The following is a 24,366-nucleotide window of genomic DNA, read 5'->3' on the forward strand; positions in this document are numbered from 1 at the left end:
TTCGTTCCACGCAGCTGTCTTCACACAACTAAAAAAGGGCTTGGCAGATACAAAAGGGTCGGAGCACCTGCCGGGAGCCAGGAGGCGGCTGGTCGGCCCCGCTCCGGCCTGTGGCTCCCGCCGCGGTCCATCCGCCAGGCGCCCCCGACAAGCCGCCTCTCCCGCGCGCTGCCCTCGCCGCCCCCAGGCTGGGGTGGAGACGAGCGCTCGCGCCTCCGGGCGCCCACCGCGGGGCGGACCGCAGCCGCTCGGCTCCGGCCCGGGTCCGGCCGCCCCGCCCCTCCACCAGCCGCTCCCCCGCGGGCCGGGCCGGGCCGCCCACTGCCGGCCTCCGCGGGAGCGCGCGCAGGCGCCTTGTACCGCAGCTCCTTGGTCCTACCGGCGCCCCGTAGTTCGGTTTCGGATTGACACGTTCGCTGAGGAGTGGAGGGGGCGGGGCCAGGCGGGCTGTTGGCCCTTAAAGGGGCCGAGGTGCGGGAGGCGGCACCGCTGGAGGCAGCGCGGGACGCGCGGTCCAAGGCAGGTTTAGGATGGGAGTGTGGGTCCGGGTGGGCGGGCTCGCGAGGGGCCGGTGGTCCGCGGGGAGCGAGGGAGAGTTCCGGGGGCCGGGCTGTAACGCCAGGGCTCGCCCCGTGGCGCCCCGCTGCCGCTGCCGTGGCTGGGTGGCCAGGGGTCATTCATTCCCAGCCTGGGGACTCCTGGCCGGGACCCCATTCCTGCCGGAGACCCAGCGCCCCCTCCCATCCCTGATGCAGACCGGGGAAACCAAGGACGCGGTAGCTGAGTTGGGTCTCCCCGCCGGCCGGGCGGGTTGACCGTTTCATCCACCTTCCTGCCTGCCTCCCAGGGTACCTCCGCGACCCCTTTCCGGGGATCCGCACAGAGCACGGACCTCGGTGGAGTGGGGGTGGGGGAGGATTCGGCATCCGGGGCAGAGTCCAGCGGGAAGCAGTGGGGTAAAAGGCCAAATGCTTGGGAGCTGGAGATCCGGATTCTAGCTCAGCTACCACAAACTGTGTCACCGCAGGCAAATTACTTCACCTCCCTGACTTTACTATCCCTGTCTGTAAAGTGCCAGTGAGAACCTCTGCCTCATCAGGACGCTGGGAGAATTCAGGGAAATAATGCAAAAGTGTGCTAGGTACAGCGAGGTCGCTCAGCCAAGTTGGGCAGGGCTGGATGAGCCCAGGAGGCACTGGAGGCAGCCTGGCCAGAGGCGGCGGCTGCGGGCCAGGCCTCCCCAATGAAAGAACTCAGTGTCTGGAGCTTCTTTCTCCCTCCATCCGCTGTGTCGAGTTTGTTCAGGGCGGGGTGCACACCTTGCAGTGGAGTGGATGCCAAGGCCACGTCTACACGGGCCAGCTCAGTGAGGACTAGAGTTGGGCGGGATCCTTAGCTCCAAACCCTAGTGATCCGGCTGGCCCCGGCCCGCCTGGGGTGGGGTGGGGCCAATGGCAGGACAGCAGTGCTGCAGCCCTGAGCTGGGCTCACTCAGCCTGCCTGGCAGAGGACCCCACCCTGAAACCACCTGGCAATTTCCTGCTCCCTCCCAGCTGACCCCTGAGGGATTGAGTCAGGGGGGCTGTGTACAGGGAGGCCCAGGAGCCAGATTACACATAAGTGATCTCCAAGGCCTAAGGCCAGAACATGATGGTACCAGACTTGGACCAGGCTGACAGCAGAGCCACCCTGTTAACTAGGATGCACTGCTGCCTCCCTCCGAGGCCAGACTCCATTCGGAAGGAGCTGATTGTTGTGTGTTCTGGTCCAGGTGCAATGGCAGAAAAGGTGCTGGTCACTGGCGGGGCTGGCTACATCGGCAGCCACACGGTGCTGGAGCTGCTGGAGGCGGGCTACTCACCCGTGGTCATCGACAACTTCCATAACGCCATCCGCGGCAAGTGTGGGGTGGGGGCTGGGCTTCCGGAGGGGACGGAAGGAAAGCCCTGGGTACCACCTCGAAGGGGTGTGTGTGTGGCTAGTCCCCAGGACCCCATCTCTGATTCTGATGGCCTCTGTGTGCCCGACCAGGAGGCGGGTCCATGCCGGAGAGCCTGCGGCGGGTTCAGGAGCTGACAGGCCGCTCTCTGGAGTTTGAGGAGATGGACATCTTGGACCGGGCAGCCCTGGAGCGTCTCTTCAAAAAGGTGTGTGTGGGGGGGGGGGGGCTTGGGAGTTAGGCAGGGGCACTGCCGAGGGCCGGGCCTTTCGAAGCAGCCCTGTCCCTGCTTGTCCCCGCAGCACAGCTTCACGGCCGTCATCCACTTTGCGGGGCTCAAGGCCGTGGGCGAGTCAGTGCAGAAGCCTCTGGATTATTACCGAGTTAACTTGACAGGAACCATCCAGCTTTTGGAGGTGAGACATGGGGCAAGGACAGACCGGGGAGGGCCTGGTGGGCAGTGGCAAGCAGTGGGTAAGGGGGGTAGAGTCAGGCGGGGCCCAGACCTGTCCCATCCCGGACACACGTCTTTACCTCTCCGCCTCAGACTCCCCATCTGTACACGGCAGTGCCCATACCTCAGCCCCACCACCTGGGAAGGAGTGCGGGGCTGGGAATAACTGACCCCTCCCCCTTCCCCCACCGCCAGATTATGAGCGCGCACGGGGTGAAGAACCTGGTGTTCAGCAGCTCGGCGACCGTGTATGGGAACCCCCAGTACCTGCCCCTGGACGAGGCCCACCCCACGGGTGGCTGTACTAACCCCTACGGCAAGTCCAAGTTCTTCATCGAGGAAATGATCCGGGACCTGTGCCAGGCAGACAAGGTGAGGGGTCCCCTTGACCTTGATCCTCCTGCCCCCATGAGCCTACTGTGAGCCTACAGATGGGATTCTAAGCACGGCCCACCCAGGAGGACGCTAGAGCTCGGGAAGCGGCAGTGACTGCGCAGGGTCACAGCACCTGGGAGGGGATCCCCCTGCTCCTTCCCGGACAGAGAATGGCTCAGGGACCTCAGAGGCGAAGGCCTCTGCGTTGAGCTGGGACACAGCCTGTCCCCTCACCCCTCATCTGACCTGTCCGCAGACCTGGAATGCGGTGCTGCTGCGATACTTCAACCCCACGGGCGCCCACGCCTCGGGCTGCATTGGCGAAGACCCCCAGGGCATCCCCAACAACCTCATGCCCTACGTCTCCCAGGTAAGGGAGCGGGGGTCAGGGGGGAGCACTTCCTGAGCCCCTAGAGCGGAGGGGTGCAGCTGGTGTTGAGAGAAGAGCTGACCTGACCTCCCCCAGGTGGCCATTGGGCGCCGGGAGGCACTGAATGTCTTTGGCAACGACTATGACACGGAGGACGGCACAGGTGAGGCAGGACCAGGGTTCAGGAGTGGGAGCCCAGAGGGAGACGGAAGTGGGGGGGACCGTACTGAACCCTCCCGCCACCGCCCCCTGCAGGCGTCCGGGACTATATCCACGTGGTGGACCTGGCCAAGGGCCACATCGCGGCCCTGAGGAAACTGAAGGAGCGCTGTGGCTGCCGGGTAGGGAGAAAGAAGACGGGAGGGAGGGGGAGAGGCGGGGTGCTGGGCAAATGGGCACAAGAGCGGTGGCTAGTCCCGCCCGCTCCACATTCCTATCCTCTCCTGGCAGATCTACAACCTGGGGACCGGCACAGGCTACTCGGTGCTGCAGATGGTCCGGGCCATGGAGAAGGCCTCCGGGAGGAAGGTAGGCCACCTGCCCTGCCCCGGCCCACCTGACCCTCAGCAGTAGGCCCGGCCCCTCCCACTAGCCTCCCCGAGGGGCACTGCCATCTGCTCACCTGCTTTAGCGCTCTGTGCCTTGAGATCCTGCCCTGCACCCACACCTCCATTTCTTGAGGTCAGCTGGGTGGGGCCAGGGCTAGCTCAGCCACGCTACAGCTGTCCCCTCTCTTGCAGATCCCGTACAAGGTGGTGGCACGGCGGGAAGGTGACGTGGCTGCCTGTTACGCCAACCCCAGCCTGGCCCTGCAGGAGCTGGGCTGGTCAGCAGCCTTAGGGCTAGACAGGATGTGTGAGTGCCAGCCCGCCCTGTGGGAGTGAGCTCGGGCGAGGAGGGGCTGACTGGGCCTGGGGATGCCTACCCTGGGCTACCCGAGGTGGTGGGCCCTGCCTCCCAATGTGGCCCTGACCGCACACCTCACCCCGTCCCAGGTGAAGACCTGTGGCGCTGGCAGAAGCAGAATCCTTCCGGCTTCGGCGCACAGGCCTGAGCCCCTCTGCCGTGGACAGGAAAGGAAGACACAACTGCTGCTCTCCAGCATCTGGCGGGCCCAGGGGCCTGAGCGCCTCCTACCTCAGACCCAGCCAGCCCGGCCAGCCCACAGCCTGCGGCCAGGGCTCCAGGGATGAGGAGTCAGTGGTCTCTGATCTCCTCTCCCCCGGGGGCTGGGAACCAGCAGGATCACCAAGAGCGAGCGGGGGAGGCAGGCCTGGGACTAACACCTCCGCCCAGGCACTAAGTTATACTGCCGCGAAGGCACCTCCATAGTATTTAAAATAAAGTTTTCTTACACTGGAGCCTTTTCTCACCCGGTCTCTCCCTACCACCTGACTGGAATGAGACGGGCCTGAGAGTTGAAGCGATTTCTTTAATTTTATCGGAATCCAGGACACAACAAGAAAAACACCTGAAACCACATGGAGACAGAAGACGGACACTCCTCCCTACCTCCCCTGGCCTAGGGGGGGACAACACGGGGTGACACAGCTGGGGGAGCCCGGGAGCCTCAGTCCAGCCCGCAGGCTCCAGGCCTGCGGGGGAGGAAGGTAACGGGGAGGCAGGGCCCAGCCCCCAAACCAGAAAGGGCTGAGGAAAGGCCCCTCCAAGGACTCTGCCCCTCACTGACATTTCTGCCCGGCCGTAGCCCACGGCAGCCAGGGGCTTGGGGGCGTGGACACATTCATGATTGAGAAGCAGCTGGAGTGGAGGCAGGAGAGACGCACGATTATCTGGGCAAAATCGGTTGGGAGGGGGTAGATGGGGCCTGGGAGGGCCCCTTGGGCCAAACCCTGAGGTCACGGGAGGGGGCCCAAAGCGGGGCTAGTGAGAGGTCCTGAGTGAGTGGGTCAGCGGCCGGGCCCTTCTCCCGCTGCCTAAGCCCCTCCAATACTGCTGCTGGGCCGCCTCCAGGAAATGGGAGAAACGGCCCACCCCTGCTGCCGAAGCCGGAGCCGGGTGGCTGAAGCCAGGAAGGAAGGCCTGGCCAGCCGGGGCCGCCTGCCTCAGAGGCCCGGGGGAAGAGGATGGGTCAGGGAGGGTGGGGACCGGGGCTCGACCGGCTCAGATCCAAGATGGTGTCACACGTGCTGGGTCCCCTGTGAGCTGGGGGCCAGCCACTCTGGTTAGACAGGAGGCAACAGCTTCTCCAGGAACTCCTTCACGGCCGCCATCTCCTGGGGGAGGGAGGGGGACTGTCAGAGGCTCCGGAGGGAGGGAGGGAGGGAGGGAGGAAGGAGAGGGGTAGGAGCGGGAAGCGGCCTTTACCACTGACCTGAGGACAGGAGCCGTGCATGACACCCGGGTAAGTCTTGAACTGGACCCTGGCGGGTGTGACGACGGTCCGGAGCTTCTCAGCTGTCAGGGCCCCAAACCGTACGGGAACCATGGGGTCCAGCTCCCCATGGCACTGAAGGATGGCCAGGTCCTTGGCATTGCCATTGGCTGCCTGTGGGCCAGACAGGACTCGGGGCAAAACCAGCGCTTCAGCACAATTCCCATGCCGCCAGGAGACGCAAAGGGCAGGAGGGGGGTCACAGAGACACTCACCTGGGGGAAGGCCCGGTGCAGAGGCAGCCAACAGCTCAACGCCACAATGCCAGCCAGAGGGTGAGGGCAGGTGAGGGCCGTGTACAGGGACAGGGCCCCGCCCTGAAGGAAGGACAGAGTTAGTCACGAGGGCACAACTCACCTACCCACTGCCCACCACCCCCTCGCCCCTCACCTGTGAAAAGCCTCCCAGGACGATCCGATTGGCAGGGATCCCATTCTTCATCTCGTGCTCAATCAAGGCCTTTACTGGGGGAGGGGCATGACTGGGTGAGGAAAGCTGCTGGCGGGGCCCCCAGGAAAAGACCCAGACGGGCACTGCCCAGCGCTTCCTGGAGGGGCTGGGGAGAGCGAGCATGCTGAGGGGCTGGGGCCTTACTGTTCTCTGCCGCCTTCTTGATGCCAGCCTCGTCCTCAGGGGCATCTGGACTCAGCCCCATCAGGTCAAACCTGGGAAGGCAGAGGCATTGGAGCTAAGGAAGACCCCAGCCAGCCCCCTACAGCTCCCCTGCCCCGTCCCCACACTCACCAGGAGGGCATCACCATCTTCATGTTGAGTGTCACGGGGATCCGAGGCCTGGGGAAAACACGAGAAGGGCCGTCATGCCTCGGAGGGATGAGAGCCATCGCAGGGATCCCAGGAGAGGGCAGAGCAGCCCCTGGGGGCCCCTCCCAGCAGGCAGGGCCTGTGTTTAAGGTGTTGCCAGGCAACCTGCCACCACGTGGGGCTGGAAGCTGTGGTGAAAGCATCAGCAGTAGAGATAGAGATGGAGAAGCGGAGCCAGCGCTCAGCTTGCCGGGGTTCCAGCCCAGCGGGTGAGTACTTGGGGAAGGGGAGCAGGGGGTCCTGGATCTAGGAGATCTCAGGTCTGGGAGGCCTTGGGCTGAGGGCTGGGGCTGGACTCCGGTCCTGGGGGCTCCACAGGAGTGAAGGCTGAAAATGGCACTTCCCGCCCAGGCCCCAGGATGCCGCGGGCGGGAGAGGACAGACCTAGGACCACAGAATCACCCCCCTAGCTGACTCCCCCCTCAGCCCCTCCCTGGCTAGGGTGGCACTCACGCATGGGGACAGATGTACTTGACGTGAGGGAGCCGGATGGTGGAGAGGGCGTCAGCCCAACTGTGCCTGTGGGAGGGAGGGAGGGAGGGGAGAAAAGGCCCCGATGGGAGATGGAGAAAGGGAAGGCACAGGCCCCTCTGGCCCTGCCAGCTGGACCGTCCCCACCTCCCCTGGGCACTCCCACTCCCCGGCTCACTCACCCTGTGTCTCCAAGTCCATGTAAGAAAATAACCTGGAAAAGGATCAGAGGTGGACAGATGGGGCAGAGGGTAGTCGTCATCATGCTACCATTCCTTACTGTCCAACTTCTGGCCACTCCTCCCCCTCCCCCCTGGGGGAACCGAGGGAGCAGCCAAACAGGTTATTACCCAGCCCCCCACCTCCAAGCTTCTCCCTTCTCATCACCGCCGCCTCCATTTCTCCCACGCCCCCTCCAGCCAGCTCCCCAGGGCCCGGGAGCCGGTGGCTGCCGGAGGCCCCTTACCGCAGCCGTTTCCCGCTCAGCTCCAGACACGGTGGCAGCATCGGTGAGCAGGGGCACAGACATGGTGTTACCACACATACACTGCAGGGCTCCAGGCTGGGGCCTGTGCAAATTCAGGGGGGCGGGCAAGAGCAAGCTCAGGCAGCGGACAGACTCCTGGCACAGGGCAGAGCCTCAAACCCGGGGCCCACTCAGAACCCACGGTTCTGTCCTGAGCACCGAGAAAGGCGGGGACGACCTGGGCTGGAGCAGGTAGGACGTTTGCCTCTGTTCTAAGGATGACAAGCGGAGGTGCCCCCTCTAGTGCCCCTGGTTCTGGCCACCTCACAGCCTGAGCTTGCTAGGGATGGGCAAAGGCTGGGCTTGGGGGCTGTGGGAACAGAATTTCCCCTACAGCCTTCCCCCACTAACAGTCCTCAGCCTTCTTAGGGCTCTCCAATCGTCCCCTCCTCTAGCGCCCGAGTCCCTTCCTCCCCAACTCCTCGCCCTCCTGGGGGGGATGCCAGGGAAATAAGCTTCCAGTCCCTACTCCCCAGGACCCCCCATATTCTCTCCAAGCTCCCTCCCCCCCAGCCCCCACCCGGCCTTCACAGCAGTTTCTGGCTTGGCCATTTCCAGAGCCCCTGGGGGGGCTGCCCCGTTCCCCAAAGCACACAGACTCCGGCCCACCACCCGCCTCTAACTGGTGCCCCACGCTCCCCTGAATGGGGCAACCTGACGCTCTGCCCACCGACCCCAAAAGGGTCCCCCGGCTTGACCCCCAGCGCTCTGAGACCGCCAGACACACACAAGAATGCCAGGCTGGCTCCTCATCGCCCTGAGCACCCTCCCGACTCCCCAGAAGCTCCTGCCACCTGCCCCCAAGTGCCTGCCCTTCCCTCCACTCGGTGCCCTCTGCACAGTGGGCTCCCTCCCCTCGTCACCCTAAACTGGGGTTCCCTCCCACCCCTCACCCCGGAGTCCTCCCGTCTCAGGACGGAGCCCCACCCCCGGCCTGGGGTCTCCCTCCCTCCCTCCCTCCCCTAAAAACTTCCACCCCGTCCCAGGGGTTCCCACTCCCCGCAGTGAGAACTTCCGTTCTGAAGGAGGGTGGCCCCCGCCCTCCAGGGACATTTTCTGCCCCGACCCGGGACCCGCTCCTGCCCACAAAGGGCCGCTTTACCTCGGACCGTGGGGAGCCCCCGCCTCACAATGGGATCTCTCACTTCCGACCTTAAAAGTCCCTCTGGTCACACGCGGACCCCACTTCTCACCGCTCGCCATCCCCCAAGTCCCCAGCCTGGCCAGCGCCTCTCCGCGCCGCACTCCCCGCCCCCATCTCACAGCCCGGCCGCCTCCCCTCTCCCCGGACCCCGAGGGTCCGCTCCCCGCCGCCCCCGCCCAGCGCCTTCCTCCGCCCGCTGGCCGGACCGGTACCTTCACTCCCTGGGGGCTAGGAGACCTCTCGGGCGGTCCTCCTCCTGCTCCGGCTCACACACACACTCTTCCCCCTCCACCGCCCCCGCCGGAACTTCCGTTGGCGTCCCGGGAACCCGGCCATCGCGGTACCGGAAGTAGCCTGGCCAGGGGTACGGAACCCGGAAGTGGGCGGCGGGGCGTCATCCCCAGACAGGAGCCGCCCTGCTAGGTGCCCGGGGCCACTCCCCGCAGCTCAGCCCAGCTCAGCCCGCAGTCACCTGGAGAATTCAGACTGTGTGTCCGGGCACCCCTTGGCTGCCGCCGCCGCCGCCCAGGCGCCCCCCGGAGGGAAGCTGTCCGGAAGGAGAGGCGCTCCGCACCGGAGCAGGAAGTTTCCCCACCGCCCCGCGCCGGCCGCGCCCGCGGGCCACCCTTCAGGCTGGTCTGGGCTGTCCACCGCAAGCTTTCCTGCCCCAGCCCAGGATCGTGGGTGGAATCCTTAAAAGACCTTCTAGTCCTCCAGTCTTATTTTTAAAACAAGGAAACTGAGGCCCAGGGAGCGGAAGCAAGCAGCAATCTCAGGATGATACTCTGCACTGCTTTCTGGGCTGTAAAATGGTGATAATCACCACCCTGCCAACTTCACAGCTTTGCTGGTAGGCTCAAATGAGAAACGCTTAATATATCATAAAATCAGTGTGAGGCCTAATGGCTCTTAAAAGGACCCTGGGAAAAGGACACAGGTCACAGCAGGACAGCTGGACAGGCCTCGGCAGGGTTGTCGTAGTACAAAATACCACCATCACTGAGCCCGTTATTAAGGACAAAAAGGGCTTCCTTTGGGTACCAATGAGTCACCCTTTGCTCCTTGCTGCACTGGTGACGTGGAAATGGGGATCAGGGTCCACGGAAAAGCTGAGTTGAAGGATGTCCCTGAGAGAACATGTGGCCACCTGTAAACATTGAGTGGTGCTCAGCCCTCAGCAGCTTAGGACTCCTTTCAGCAATACCTACACTATTTTTTCTTTGAACTGAAACACACACATACACACACACACACACACACACACACACACACACACCAGTAAACTTGGAAGCTCAGCCAGGGTAAGAGGCAGTTTGGTAAGTGCTCAACAGGTCACAGAGACAACCTAAAATACCAGGATTCCCCGGAGCAGAAAAGCTTCAGGTCCAGAGGACCACAGCAAGCCAAGGACCCAGGACCAGAAAGGGGATGAGTGGATGAAGACTACACAGCTACTCCCACTCTCAATGGAATCCCGACCGGATGTTATGAAAGAAGGAACAATTCCTCCCACACTCATCACCTGCCACACTGTGGCACTTCGATCAAATTCTTCCGAGTGAAATCTCAAATTCAGAGGCTGTGATTGTACTGTATTTTTGTATTTATTTTTAAATATATTTTATTGATTTTTCACAGAGAGGAAGGGTGAGGGATAGTTAGAAACATCGATGGGAGAGAGAAACATTGATCAGCTGCCTCCTGTACATTCCCCGCTGGGGATGTGCCCACAACCAAGGTACATGCCTTTGACCGGAATTGAACCTGGGACCCTTCAGTCTGTAGGCCGAAGCTCTATCCACTGAGCCAAACCGGTTATGGCTGTGATTGTGCTTTAATTAGTGGATTAATGAAGGGCTATCCTGTCCTAAGACTTCTCATGTTGTTTCTCCCTACTCCAAATTAAAGCAGTCATTTATCTTCAAAACAATACAACTGAGGAGTAGGAGCCTTAGTTCATAAATAATTGCATTTGCTCCTGGTTTCAGGCGGTATTTTAGAAATGCTGAAGCTCGACAAAGTTTATTGGCAGCAGGCTTTACATAGGATAGCCTGGGTAAACAATGGGTATATCCTAATAGTGTGGGCCAAAGCCCTAGAGCAGTGTTTCCCAACCTTCTCTCATGATGAGAATCACCTGGTGGAGTTGTTAAAACACAGATTCCTGAATCCCAACTAAGAAGTGCTAAACTAGAATTTTTGAGAACATATAGGTAAAATTGCATACCTAACTTAGTGCTCTGTATATAACATCTGTCTTAGAGCACTAGTTAATTTAAGTATACAATTTTACCTATATGTTCCCAAAAATTCTAGTTTAGCACTTCTTAGTTGGGATTCAGGAATCTGTGTTTTAACAACTCTACCAGGTGATTCTCATCATGAGAGAAGTTTGGGAAACACTGCCCTAGAGCCAGGGTGGGGAATGTCTGGCCTGCGGCTGTATAAGGCCTGAGAAATCCGGCCCTGCCAAGGCATTAGGGGCAGTTAATTGTTTGACCAAATACAGAGGCTCATTTTTAAGTTGATAACTTTGTATGGCCCATGAATGGTTGCAATACCCAAATAGCCCCTGGCAGAAAAAAAGGTTCTCTAACCCTGTCCTAGAGGAATGGATCAGATTCAATACTAATTCCCATGAGCAATTGTATTGATATCACTGTAGCATTTTTATCTACTTGGTCCAAAACAACAAATTTCAAAGTTATATACAATTCTCTCTACTTTCTGCAAGTGAGAGAATACTGAACATTTGAAATCCTTTTTGTATATAACTTCAATTCTCTCCAATGGCAATTCTCTCTTCAGTTTCAAATGTTAAGTCCAAAGTCTTGGGTCCACCTTACTTTCCTCGCCCTCATTTCTTCTGAACTCCAGAAGCTGTTCTCCCTCGTTTACACAAATTTCTTTCATGAGAAATGGAATAAAGGCTAATCTCATCTTCTTTACAAAATGTTTAATGGGTCGGTGGGTACAGGAATGTTTTTAGTCTACTGTACAAAATTAGCTCGACCTTTCCTGGAAAAGCTGATCTAGTCTTGATATAACTGTAGCATTTTTATCTACTTGGTCCAAAACAACAAATTTTAAAGTTATATACAGTTCCCAGTAAAGTAAAAGTTTCATCAGTACTACCAAGAACTCAAAAGACACAAACAAGAAGTTTGGCAAGGATTTATTAGGAAGCTTAGTCACAGTGAATAAAAAGCCATGACAAGAACTGAGATCTCCAAATTCTGGCACTTGCCTTACAACAATAGCTAGAAGCTAATAAACACTGAGGATGTCCCAAGGGGAGTCTGACCTAAGGCCCAATCTTACCTGGGCCAGGTACCCACAAACATAGAAATGAGATGCCCATGCTCTCCCCAGACTGCTTACCTAGGCAGCAGGAAAGAAGACCGTCTCCTCAAGCTATTAATTAAGCATCATCAGAAGAGTCCTGCTCGTCCAGCTATAACCATGGCACACTAGTGCATGACAGACAACTTCAAGCTGAGCAACTTGACAAGAATGCTAAATGATGACAGGGAGAAGGAGCAAGCAGGGACAAGTATTTCTAATTGGAGACCTTCCTGATGGCTAATACGAACACAATGCTGAGGCTTCAGAAAGTTTACTGCAACCCAGGAATAGTTGCCATTGAAGAAAAAAAAAAAAAAAGTCACACAAAAATCCTGCCACAAAGTAAGACACTTGAAATCCCATGGCCACACTGACTGGAAAGGCAGGCATTATCCATGACTGCCAGATACTGACCAAACCAAGACCCAATTCCTACAGGGCCCTAGAGAACCATGATTGTCCCCTGGCGCCCACACAACCCTCCCGGTGGTGTGGTGTCGCCCACAGGCCAGGTTTCTGCAGTAAGCCCCAACGACAAAGCTTGGCAGAGGCTGTGGCAGTCAACTCCCTCTGGAGCCCCATCTCTCTGTCCTTCCCAACAGGCTGTCATACAACTTCACTGACACAGAGCCTCTGGAGCCCTGGCCAGCCCCTAGGAGATGAAGTGTGTCTGTGGGGTAACCTGATGGACCTTGTGGTCTGCTGGGTTGGCCGATGCTTCATAATTGCAGATGGTTACCTCATGTCGGCGAAACTGCAAGAAAATTGAGATGCTAGGTCAGCTGGCTACTTCCCAGATGACACAGGGCAGTAGTCCTTATTCAGGTCCATTTCTAGAAGTCATCATCTAATCTCTTCCCCGTTCTGATACTTTTTATCTTGAGAAGGATGCAAAGATCATTATCAATAATTCACCCCATAACTAAGAAGATTCATTCCCCCACTATATTGGAGGCACCCTGAGAAAAAGGACCTTCTCTATCTTGTTTATCATTTTATCTCTGCTGCCCGGAACAAGAAAGACTCTCAGAAATGTTGAATGAATGCTTTCTTCAACATAATATACTAAAATGTTGAACAACAAAAAAAATTTGAAACAATTTTAAACTGAAAAACGAAATTGATATCAACTGTATTATTTCAACCCCCTTAAAAATACCTAACTACAATATATAGCCTCTCAAATGACAAAGGCAGTTTAAGTGATGAAACCAAGAAAAATTATAAACAGACTGAGAGCAATCAATGTCTCAATTTGCTCTTTTTCCTTAAAGCTCTCCCTACCACATCATGAAGATATGTACACGTATGTACACATATTGAAGAGGGCTACGTTTCCTGTCCCATCTTACCTCAGTCCATTCTCCTCTCAGGCCAATATACAAGACCTTTGTGGTATCTGCCCCAAAGTTTTTTGAAATATGAATTGAGAGATGATAGACACTTGAAAAACGAGATATTCTAAAGGATGAAGAAGTGGGGAGAGAAGACATAGGTTAGAGTTCAATTAGCATCTCACCTCAATGTTAAAAACAACAATCCCAGCTCTAACTTGTGGTAAAACCCAGGCAAATGTCACAGAACATTCTTGGGGTCTTATGTCTCATTCTTCTCCTTTAGACAAGCAATTAATTCAATGAACATTTATCTCGTATTTGCCAGATCCTAAGGCAATAGGGATAGAAAAGTGAACCAACACTGCCTCTGTCCTCAAAGGGCAGGATTAAGAAATGCTGCCCTGACCAGTTTGGCTCAGTGGATGGAGTGTCGGCCTACAGAACTGCAGGTTCGATTCCAGTCAAGGGCATGTACCTTGGTTGTGGGCACAACTCCAGTAGGAGGTGTGCAGGAGGCAGCTGATCAATGTTTCTCATCGATGTTTCAACTCTCTATCCCTCTCCCTTACTCTCTGTAAAAAAATCAATAAATTTAAAAAAAAGGAAAAAAAAATGCTGTATGACCAAGCAGAGATGATAACGCGAGGTCAATGCTAACCTCCCCTTAGGAAATAAGATGGTCACATGTAACTTGACCTGTTATAAGCCAACTGTGCTCAGAGGAATTCTGAAATCATCTTTCCTAAGGCCAATCTAGGAGCTCATTCAGATCTGCCAATTGCTTACAAGTTAACAAATCCGTGGCTTGCATCGAATCTCTGCCAAAAATCGACCAAGCCAAGGATCAAATCTCCTCCACTGTTTTAACCTGTTTCTGATGCTAAGCGAGCAGGAGACAGGCCAAAACTAAATTGCAAGCCCAGCAAACACTAATGCACATGTGCTCATTGTAAATGAGGGAGCGCCTCAGAAGCCACAGAACACCTGAAACCTGTATAATTTCATTAACCAAGGTCGCTCTAATAAGTTCAATTTTAAAAATAAATAAAGCTTAAAATTCAAAAAGAAAAGAAGCCACAGAGAATGGAAGATGGGCCCAGTGCTTACTTTGTAGCATATTCTAATTCTCCTGTAAGATCCCGGTTCAAACTAAAGGTCTGATCTGGCTCCCTGTCCGTGTCATCAAAGGACATCTGTGGAATGTTCTTATACCTGAGAAAGGAAAGGAAATAAAGAAATGTGAATCACCAGATTTTTAAGTTTTTCAAAACTTACTACCGACAGCTGCCTTCAGTTCTACCAAAAAGAGATTAAATTTTGGAAATGGCATTTTTTCACAAATACCAGGGGTCTTCAAACTGCGGCCCGCGGGCCACATGCAGCCCGCAGAGGAGTCTGATCCGGCCCGCCAGGTTTTTTAGGCAGTGAGCGCAGCCGAGGTGTTACAGTAGGAATTAGTAGTTCATATAGTCCGGCCCTCCAGCTCTCTGAGGGACCGTGATCTGGCCCCCACTTTAAAAAGTTTGAGGACCCCTGCAAGGCTTAATCCGACAAGAGCTGAAAACTGCAACGTACGCCAATGGCATCTTTGAGTGGGTTAGGATCACATGAGAAGCATCCACAAAGAGATGGCTCAAACTAGGTCACATGCAGCCAAAGCATGGAGAAAATACGTGACTCAGCGCATTCAGACCATGCCGAGGATGTTCCAATAAAACAGCTTACTCATGAGAGGAAATACTTTGGCAGAAACATATTGAACAGGTAAGAGGTAAGATCAGGCAACCCACTGCTCAAGCATTTTTTGTGTCCAAATTCCACTAACAGGACTCAGTTGTTTGGAGCACTGTCCCACACACCAACCTGGCACACACCTAGGTTGCAGGTTCGATTCCTGGTCAGGGTGCATGAGGCACACAACTGATGAATGACTCATTCTAAGCTCTACATGTTTTATACCATTTAATTCTCTCCACAATCTTATGAGATTTATACTATTACTACTGCCATTTAACATATGAGAAAATTGAAGTTTAGAGACAAGTACCAAAGTCATGCAGCTAGCAAGTGATACAAACAGAATTTGAACCAAAGCAGTTTATTCCAGAGCCCACTCCTAACCACAGTATATGAATGTCTAGTCTTCTCAATCCTATCCACAAGCATTAACTCAAACATACTGTTTTCCTAAAATGATTAAATATGTGAAGTTTCTTTCAAATTCATGTTCCTAACATTAAAAAATAGTGTTAATTTCTTAAGTATGTTTTATATTGATCAATTTTATTTAAAAAATACATTTCCCTTTAAAAATGTTTTTATTGATTTTTAGAGGAAAGGAGACAGAGAGATGAACATCAATAATCTGCCTCCTGCTGCCCCCTACTGGGGATCGAGCATGCAACCCAGGCAAGTGCCCTGACCTGTGATTCACGGGTCAATGTTCAATTGACCCACACCGGCTGGGCCAGAAGAAATTTTTGTAAAATTCTTCTGGTATTTGTTTCTTCAATACTCCAAAAGGAATTTTCTCTTCTTTTAGGCAAGTTGTTAAAAAGGGAGCACTAGCCCTGGCCAGTGTAGCTCAGTTGCTTGAGTGTTGTCCTGGGAACTGAAAGGAAGCCAGTTGGATTCCCAGTCGGTTTGATTCCATCTGGGTTCAATCCCCTGTTGGGATGTGTGTGGCCTATCTCAATGTTATGTTCTCACATTGACATTTCTCTCTCTAAAAATCAATAAAAACATATTTAAAGAAAAGGGACACACACACACACACACTCACCCCAAAACCGAGGGGGGGGGGGGGGGATTGCCAGCTCTGATGGCAACAGATCCAGTGTTCCAAGAGGTATATAAAATTTTACTAACTAAAGGCCACACAGACTCAAATGGAGTGATTCCATGTCAGCAAAACACACGGAAAGATTACATACAACTGTGTGAAATAGCAAGGGGAAATTTTGAAGCTAACTGCAAGAGTAGAATCATTTGAGACCTGCAGCTGGGTCATTAAGAAAACTGCTAAGTCATCAACAATTGGCGTTTAATAGGATCTCCCTGAGTAAGTGGTGCCAAGGAAGCACTTAGGAAAAGAAGAGACACGCTGTTGGTCTTCAAGATGCTTAACTTAAAAAGTCGTTAATTCAGGAAGAGATAAGTATATTCCGATGCAGAACGCGACTAACATTACTTCAAGGGGGGAGGGGATATTTTAGCCAGTAAAAAGAAAGAATTACAGTATTCTGGAATAAATTAATACCAGAGAAAAGAGAGAGCTAGCAGCTTCTTGGGGACATAAGCCCTTAACACTTACAGTCTCATCTCCGAGGGGTGTGAGTCATCATCCTCTCCCATTATAATGATGCCTTTGAGCTTGACGTTGCCTGTAAATCTGCCGGAACGCAAAAGAGATGGCTGTCAACCTGGGTTTGAGTCTCGGCTGACACCAGGCAAGACCGTTCCTCTTTCTGGGCTTCAGTGCAAGTGTCAACCTGTACAGGTCATCCCTGAGATCCTGTCTGCCTCTGGCACTGCGCAGCTCCAAGACATTTACCTTGACTTTCCAGTTATCTTTCAACGAATACATCTGTTTCGTCTGCACCAAGAAACCTATGCCGCTTTTCCTCCTCAAACCCACCAACGGCCATTTACCCCACTGCTAGACCCAGATGGTTCTCGACAAAACCAATGAATGAGTCCTGATAAGGCCACTGGGCGTTTGGCCTGAGGCGAGCACCAAGGAGATACTTACGGAATATTAAACAGAAGCTCTTCGTCCGCATCACTTTCCACAAACTGGAGGGGACGGGAGGAGGGAGGAGAAAGCAACAAATATTTGCTGAGCGCCTACACTCGCAGGGATCTGACCCTGTTCTACAACCAGAGTGCAAATGCAAACTAGTTACCCTCCCTTTGGTTTCCCAGCGCTTAATATTAAAAAGCTGACAGCCACAGACCATCCAATCAAAGGGCTCTTAATGCGGAGCCGATGAATGAACTTCCAGGGCCTACTTGCCCCCGAAATGGTGCGCAAAGATCTGAGCCGATGCGGCCCACGACTTTCAATGGGAAAAGCTCTAGAATGGGGTAACAAGCTTCACCGCCCTGGGCTGGTCTCCAGGGGATATCATCAGGCAGCCACTGGAACTAGTGGTCCAATGGTAGGGAGAAAAAAAAAACACCCCAAAAAACCTCATAGCCACCCTCCCTTTCTACCCACCGAAGCCCAGGAGCAGAACGCTGGCTGCGCCCCTTTCCCTGTCTGGGCCTCAGTTTCTCTATCTGCAAAATGGGGAGGCTCGGTCCTGCTGGGCTCCCCAAGGGCTAGCAAAAGATGGGCACGGGAAAGCGCCTCGCAACCGGGCTGTCGCCGTTCCCAACTCCGGGAACGAGGCTGACAGCGCGGCCCCGCCCCGCCGCCCCCGGCCGCGGAGGGCCCACCTTGGAGCGGTCGCTCCGCTCCTCCCACGGCTTGAAGACGCCGCGGCCGCTGCCCTCGCGGCTCTCGTTGAGGCACTGCAGCCGCTCCAGGTCGATGCGCAGGTACAGGCCGTAGGCCAGGCCGCGCTGCTCCGGCGGCTCCTCGCGCTCCGCGGCGCAGCGGCAGCCGCCCCCGCCGTGGCTGTGGCCGTGCGACATGGCGACGCCGCAGCCCGCCCGCCCGCGCGTCTCCCTCAGCCCCGGCGCCGCCGCCGCCGCCGTCCGCGCCGCGTCCCCTCCGCACCGGCGGCCGCCAAGCGCGCCGCCGCCGCCGCGTCGTAAAAGGCGCCCCTGCGCGGCGCATGCGTCCAGGGAGCGGGGGGCGGGCTCGGGGAGGATTGACGTCCGGCCCGCGCTTCCAGGTGCCTGGGAATTCCTGTGGCCTATTTTTTTTTTTTTTTTTTTTTTTAATCCTAGAGACAAACGCTATGGCTAGCCCCGTTTCCCAGACGTGACACCGAAGAGCAGGGACGTAAAGTCGGCGTTCGGAGTCCTCCTCCCGCTTAGGCTGGAGGCTGTGCTTTTACCGCCGCCGCGTCGGGAGCCGGCGGAGGGGAGCGTGAGCGGCGATAAGGCCCCGGAGAGCCGGGGGACGACGCTATCGCCGCCCCCAGGTGCACGCCGGGCGCGGAGACGTTACAAACCCTCTCCCGCCGCTTTCTCCGCAGTGGGCCCCGCGGGCCCGATGGAGGGCCGGACCCGAAGGCAAGGCCTGAGTCTGCTGCTCTGAACAGGCCGTCTTCCCCATCCCGAGACTTGGTTTCCTCCTCTGGGAAGTGGGGATGACAGTATCTGCTTCACAGGATCGCAGTGAGTATTAAACGACACAACGCACTCGGCGCGGTGGCTGACACATGGTAAGAATTCCATAGCCGAGCCAAGTCTTCATTCACATCCAGGCACTGCCACCTACCAGCTGTGGGGCCTTGGGCTCAGGGTCTCGCTCTGCCCCCTCCCTGTGCAGGGCAGGGCAGGGCAGGGCCGGGACTGGAGCTGGACCCTGAAGTTCCCTCCCCGTGTGATAATTCAGAGCAGCTTTTTGGGGGGTTTTTTTGTTTGTTTTTTCCCAAAGGGCTGGTTGCAGCCCATTTAGAGAGTGGAGGAATAGGACCATTACTCCAAAAGTAAAATAGAATAGAATAAGAAAGTCAGGACGTATCACACCTTCTAAGACCCAGTTCATGGAACTTTGTTTCCATTTTGGGTCTGTGCAGCCAGCCAGGCGCAGCGTAAGATGTTTTTCATGTTGTGGACTAACGTCAGCATAATTGACAGCCGCTGTTTCGAGTTGAAATGGTTTTGGTTTCAGGATAGAATGTGTTCTTATGCCTTGGGAGGGGGGGGAGGGGCAGGATGCAGAGAGAGGGATGGGATATGCTGGGTTTCCCCTGCTCTTCCCTTCTGGATCTGGAGCATACAGACAAGATGAGGTTGGTGAAACACAAACCAAAATATCCAAATGTTGGAGTTTCATTCAGAAATATTTTGATGTCCTAGTTCAATTTCTTGTGAAATAGGCAAACTTGGCCCTGGTTCAGCATAGCTCAATATCATGAATTATCCCTGCTTTCACATCACAGTGTCAGGCAAGGGGGTTGGCATGTGGTAGCAGCTTAGTAAATGTTTAATTGAATGGTACACTCAGTAGCCTTTCTTTGGAAATATTGTGTCCCCCTGCAGGACTAATAGGCCTGACTGAGGATATCTGCACCCCCCCCCCCGCCCTTTTAAAAAAATATATATATTTTATTGATTTTTTTTTTTACATAGAAGAAGAGAGAGGGATAGAGAGTTAGAAACATCGATGAGAGAGAATCATCGATCAGCTGCCTCTTGCACACCCCCTACTGGGGATGTGCCCACAACCAAGGTACATGCCCTTGCTGGGAATCGAACCTGGGATCTTACAGTCCACATTGCGACGCTCTATCCACTGAGCCAAACTGGTTTCAGCAGGACTTCTCCCTTTTGGCTTCTTTGTCATTTGCCATCCTTTACTGATTTATTGAGCATGATGGGCCAGGTATTGTGCTGAGCACATTATGTAGTACATCTCAATCATCTGTCACATGAACTCATAAGAGATAGGTAGTGTTACCCACTGTTATCTGCAATTTGAAGATGAGGAAAACGGAGGCTGAAACAGATGAATTAACTTGTCCCAAACCAGATAAGTTGAAGAACTAACCATGCTTTGAGCACATCCTATAGTTTCCTGAAACAAAAGATTCCCAGGAAGTAGATATGTTGTATCAGTTAGTTTATGCTGTGTAACAAATCACCCCAAAACTTAAAAGCTTTAAACAACAAGCATTTCTTATTTCTCACGATTCTGTAGATTGCCTGGGAAGTTCTTTTCTGAGCCAGCTGGCTTGGGCTAGGTAGTTTGGAATGGCCTCACTCACAGATCCAGTTGATACCGGCTGTCACCTGAGGTGATGGGCCACATGCCTCCAGCAGGCTACCTGAGCTTATGGCAGCAGTTGCAGAGTTCCAAGAGCAAGAGAGGGAAGCTCCAATTGCACAAGCACTTTTTAACTCTCAGCTTCTATAATTTTTGCTAATGTCCCTTCAGCCAAAACAAGTTTCATTGGCAAAATCCAACTTGAAGGGTGGATAGACTTCACCCTTTGAGTGGAAGAACTGCAAAACACTGTGACTTCCTCGCCCACCCCAGTATACCTGAGTTCTCTTAAAAAATAAAAATAAAATAAATTATATATATATTGACTTTTGGAGAGGGAAGGAGAGGGAAAGGGAGAGGGAGATGAAAACATCAGTGTTGAGAAAGAATCATTGATCGGCTGCCTCTTGCATGTCCACACTGGGGATCGAGTCCACAAACCGGGCATGTACCCTGGTTCATAGGTTGATGCTCAACCACTGAGCCATGTTGGCGGTGCCTGAGTTATCTTTTGGTGTGTGACAAATTACTCCCAAATTTAAAACATCTATTTCAGCCAAAACCGGTTTGGATCAGTGGTAGAGCGTCAGTCTGCGGACTGAAAGGTCCCAAGTTCGATTCCGGTCAAGGGCATGTACCTTGGTTGCAGGCACATCCCCAGTAGGGAGTGTGCAAGAGGCAGCTGGTTGATGTCTCTCTCTCATCGACGTTTCTAGCTCTCTATCTCTCTCCCTTCCTCTCTGTAAAAAATCAATAAAATATATATTTTTTTTAAAAAGAAACTTTAAAAAAAAACACACAAAAAAAATAAACATCTATTTCACAATTTCTGGCTTAGTTGGGTGGTTCTGGCCCTGCTCTCTCATGAGCCTGAAGTCTTCTGAGAGTTTGGGGCTGGAAGATCCACTTCCAGGATGGTGCGCCCACATGGCTGGCTGGCAAGTTGGAGCAGGCTCTTGGTAAGAGGCCTCAGTTCCTTAGATGAACCTCTCCTTGGAATGTCCTCAGGACATGGTGGCTGGCTTTCAGCAGAGCAAAGGACATGAGAGAGCAAGGTGGAGGCCACAAGGTCTTCTATGACCTAGCCTTACTGGCAATTCTGCAATATCCCATGGTCCCCAGGTCAGCCATACTCAAGGTGTGAGGGAACCACAGAGGGTGTGAACACCAGGAGGAAGAATCACTGGAGGCCACCTTAGCGGTGGCTACCACTCCACCAGACATGTTGACTGACTCCTAAAAATACCTTCCTTCTTCTCATATTTATTTGGTAATTTGACTGAGGATTCAATTCTCTACAAATTTTGAAGAGATTTCTGTTTTCTTCTAGCTTTGAGAAGTAGGATGTTATTCTGATTCCTTGTCTGGGTTTCCCTCAGTTTCTTTCTAGAAGCTTTTAAGATCTTCTCTTGGTAACCTACTATTCTGACACGAAATGATGTTGTGGCTTTTCTGTCATTTTGTGCCGGATACCTAATGGACCCTTCCAGTTTAGAAACTCTTAGTACAGAACGTGGGCATTCAGGCTAGGACATCTGCTTTCATGTGCACAAGGCCCCTTGCAGGGAAAAATATTTAGGAATACGGCGAGAAGGGGGCGGGGCAGGGGTCCTGCTCTCCCCCATTCACCACTGTCTTCTAGTACAGAGTTCCATGAGACTCAGAAATGTGAATGTGACCTTCCAGTTCATTGTCAAGGCAGCAAAATAGGCAGTATTTTATTTCACATTTTGTTAGCTCCATTTATAACCTTTTAAGTATGCTTCCTCAACCCAGTCCCACAATGTTAGGAATGGCCTGCTGGGCAAGTTGCTTAGCTTCTCTAAGCTTCATATTTGTGGTACATAAATGGGAGTAAAAGTACCTACTTTGAAGGGTTTTATCAGGAGGGTAGTATGAGATAATGCCTGAAAAAATGTTTGGGTTGATGGGAAAAGGTTAAATAGTTGTCTGTTGCTATTGCCTAGCAATCCTTTCAACTCAGCGCCCTCGTCTGGTTGGATGGAAAACGGCAATTGCTTAGAAGGCTGAATTTGGAAAAAACTGCCCTTAGCTGATTTGGGAATCAGCCTTAGCCTCGTTGTTCAGCCTGCTGCTTGGTTTGCACTCCTCTATTTGTCTGAAGACAAATGGGAATCTCACTGACTTCTGAGGCTAGTCTGGGGCAGGTGGGAAGAGTTTTTTTCTTTCTCCTACTTCCAGGCTCCATCTGCAAACATTTTCTTATTCAAGAACTGAATTTGGCCTTGGCATTTGTGGCTCAGCTATTGTAGTTGGTGTGGGCGCGTGCAAGAGGCAGCTAATCAATGTTTCTCTCCCTAAAATAAATTTTAATTTTTTTTTTTAAGAACTGAATTTGGCCCTAGCCAGTTTGGCTCAGTGGATAGAGCATTGGCCTGTGGACTAAAGGGTCCCAAGTTCAACTCTGGTCAAGGGCACATACCTTGGTTGCAGGCTCCTCCCAGGCTCAGGCCCTGGTTGGGGCTCATGCAGGAGGCAACCAATCACTGTGTTTCTCTCACATTGATATTTCTCTTTCCCTCTCTCTCCTACTCTCCCTAAAAACCAATGGGAAAAATATCCTTGGGGTGAGGATTAACAAAAAAATAAATTATTAAAAAAACAAAACACCAAAAAACTGAATTTGTATCTATTTTCCCATATCACTTCTCAATGAGGCTAAAACACTGTTGAGGCAAACTGAAGAATATAATAATAATAGCTAGTATGCAAATGGTACTAATGTCAAGCACTGTCCAAAGGGCCTTATTTATACGTGTATTTTTTAATCTTTACAACTTCAAGTGTCCTATTATTATCTCCAATTTATAGATGAGAAAACTAGGGCCCATGACAGCTAAGTAACTTGCAAGAGGTCTCAGAGCTGGTTAATAGTGGAACTAGGATTTGAACATAGGCAGTAGGCCTCCAGAGTCTGTGTTCTTACCACAGTGAGCCTTCTCCAAATATTAATTATTGTAATATTGAGGCCCAGTGTGGCTCAGTGGTTGAGCATTGGCCCATGAATCAGGTCACTGTTACAGGATTCCCAATCAGGGCCCGTGCCTGGGTTTCAGGCTTGCTTTCCCACAGTAAGTGGTGTGTAGGAGGCAGCTGATCAGTGATTCTCTCTCATCATAGATGTATCTTTCTCTCCCTCTCCCTGAAATCAATAAAAACAAATTTTAAAGATATATTGAGTACTTTACTGTGTGCCAAGTTGAGACTCTGGAGCTCAGGCTCTTAACCACCATGTTGTATTTTGGGTTACCTTGCACAAGTTTTTTCCCCCTCAGAACTTGTTACAACAATCCTTTAATAAATGCTCATTCCCTGTTGGCTACTTCACCTAATTCATCACCAGCATCCTGGCTAGCATGTCCTGAGCTCTTTTTATATGCCAGGCACTTTTCTAAGCACTTAACATGTTTTTCTTAACTCATTAGGTAATTGCATGATAGCTCTACAAGGCTGACCCACAGAGAGGTTAGTGACTTGCTCAAGGCACACCTCTAGGAATTGTGGGATTTGAGACTGGGTGGCCTTGTGGACTATCCAGGGCACTGTGATTGCCCTTGGAGTCTTTGGTGCTCTTAGCAAATCCGTTCTGTGTCCAGGCCCATGGGTGAACTGTCCTTTCCTGTCCCCTTGAATTTAGGTGCAGCCAGTGATATAGGCTGGAAATGATGGACATCACTTCGGGACATAGCTTAGGGGCCAACCGGAAACTCTGAGAAACACAGGTATCGCTGGCTATATATGATCTTGATGACCTGAACTTGCCTCATATTCCTTAAAGTTTTTAAAAATAAGACAGTAGGCATCACAGAAAGAGAAGTCTGTGGACCTGTGAAGACAAACTATGTCACCATTTAGCCAATAACCAGGGAGAGACACAAGTGGATGTGGAATGCTGGTGGAGAAGCCCTGTGGCAGGGGCATTTGTCAGGGTAATTAGCCAGACGCCGAGGATTCTTCTGGCATCAGTTACGTGCAGCAGACAGAGAAATCATTCTTAGAAACGATTGGGGCCTTGGCCCAGGCATCTTTTGCATTGCAGTCAGCTTTGCTGCAGAAGCCTTCCTTTGGGTATGTGTGTTTGATTATGAGATAGTTAAATGTGACTGAGAATGTGTGCTTGGGAGTCACACAGCATCACTGCTCACTGATTTTGAGACCCTGGGCAAGTTCCTGATTTCTCTGTGCTTCACTTTTCTCATTTTAAAATGGGGCCATGACCACCTACCCACCCTGTGGGATCATTGTGATAACGGAGACAGTGTGTACAAGACAGGGTGCTGCTTG

At 53.0% G+C, this 24,366-nt stretch overlaps 3 protein-coding genes and 1 long non-coding RNA gene across 8 annotated transcripts; 2 read left to right on the top strand and 2 right to left on the bottom strand.

The window, feature by feature from the left end:
* The first annotated feature begins 420 nt into the window (after nucleotides 1–420).
* GALE (UDP-galactose-4-epimerase) lies at nucleotides 421–4,457 on the top strand. Of its 4 annotated transcripts, none has more exons than XM_084875072.1 (11): nucleotides 421–519; nucleotides 1,772–1,897; nucleotides 2,032–2,147; nucleotides 2,242–2,355; nucleotides 2,589–2,765; nucleotides 3,025–3,138; nucleotides 3,235–3,301; nucleotides 3,394–3,479; nucleotides 3,589–3,666; nucleotides 3,879–3,993; nucleotides 4,134–4,457. In XM_084875072.1, exons 2-11 carry the CDS (start codon nucleotides 1,777–1,779, stop codon nucleotides 4,190–4,192), a joined length of 1,047 nt encoding a protein of 348 aa, XP_084731198.1. In that variant the 5' UTR covers nucleotides 421–519; nucleotides 1,772–1,776; the 3' UTR covers nucleotides 4,193–4,457. The 4 variants fall into 4 exon arrangements, with proteins under 4 accessions (XP_084731198.1, XP_084731199.1, XP_084731201.1 ...); XM_084875073.1 differs by lacking the exon at nucleotides 421–519 and adding an exon at nucleotides 754–848; XM_084875075.1 differs by lacking the exon at nucleotides 421–519 and adding an exon at nucleotides 956–1,141.
* Nucleotides 4,458–4,550: 93 nt separating this feature from the next.
* Nucleotides 4,551–8,862, bottom strand: LYPLA2 (lysophospholipase 2). Of its 2 annotated transcripts, none has more exons than XM_084875127.1 (10): nucleotides 8,709–8,862; nucleotides 7,293–7,395; nucleotides 7,009–7,040; nucleotides 6,809–6,874; nucleotides 6,278–6,325; nucleotides 6,128–6,198; nucleotides 5,924–5,997; nucleotides 5,749–5,850; nucleotides 5,474–5,647; nucleotides 4,551–5,375 (listed from the first exon to the last, which is right to left on the bottom strand). In XM_084875127.1, exons 2-10 carry the CDS (start codon nucleotides 7,368–7,370, stop codon nucleotides 5,325–5,327), a joined length of 696 nt encoding a protein of 231 aa, XP_084731253.1. In that variant the 5' UTR covers nucleotides 7,371–7,395; nucleotides 8,709–8,862; the 3' UTR covers nucleotides 4,551–5,324. The 2 variants fall into 2 exon arrangements, with proteins under 2 accessions (XP_084731253.1, XP_084731252.1); XM_084875126.1 differs by lacking the exon at nucleotides 8,709–8,862 and adding an exon at nucleotides 8,455–8,619.
* Nucleotides 8,863–9,803: 941 nt separating this feature from the next.
* LOC311618037 lies at nucleotides 9,804–12,183 on the top strand. The gene is made up of 2 exons (XR_014794214.1): nucleotides 9,804–10,601; nucleotides 10,914–12,183. It is a non-coding gene; the product is annotated as an uncharacterized lncRNA (long non-coding RNA).
* PITHD1 (PITH domain containing 1) lies at nucleotides 11,655–17,954 on the bottom strand. The gene is made up of 6 exons (XM_084875191.1): nucleotides 17,619–17,954; nucleotides 16,930–16,973; nucleotides 16,492–16,569; nucleotides 14,286–14,390; nucleotides 13,194–13,302; nucleotides 11,655–12,595 (listed from the first exon to the last, which is right to left on the bottom strand). Exons 1-6 carry the CDS (start codon nucleotides 17,814–17,816, stop codon nucleotides 12,494–12,496), a joined length of 636 nt encoding a protein of 211 aa, XP_084731317.1. The 5' UTR covers nucleotides 17,817–17,954; the 3' UTR covers nucleotides 11,655–12,493.
* Nucleotides 17,955–24,366: the final 6,412 nt, after the last annotated feature.

Source organism: Pipistrellus hanaki (assembly GCF_964339955.1).
Source record: "Pipistrellus hanaki genome assembly, chromosome: 2".
Taxonomy (NCBI): Eukaryota; Metazoa; Chordata; class Mammalia; order Chiroptera; family Vespertilionidae; genus Pipistrellus; species Pipistrellus hanaki.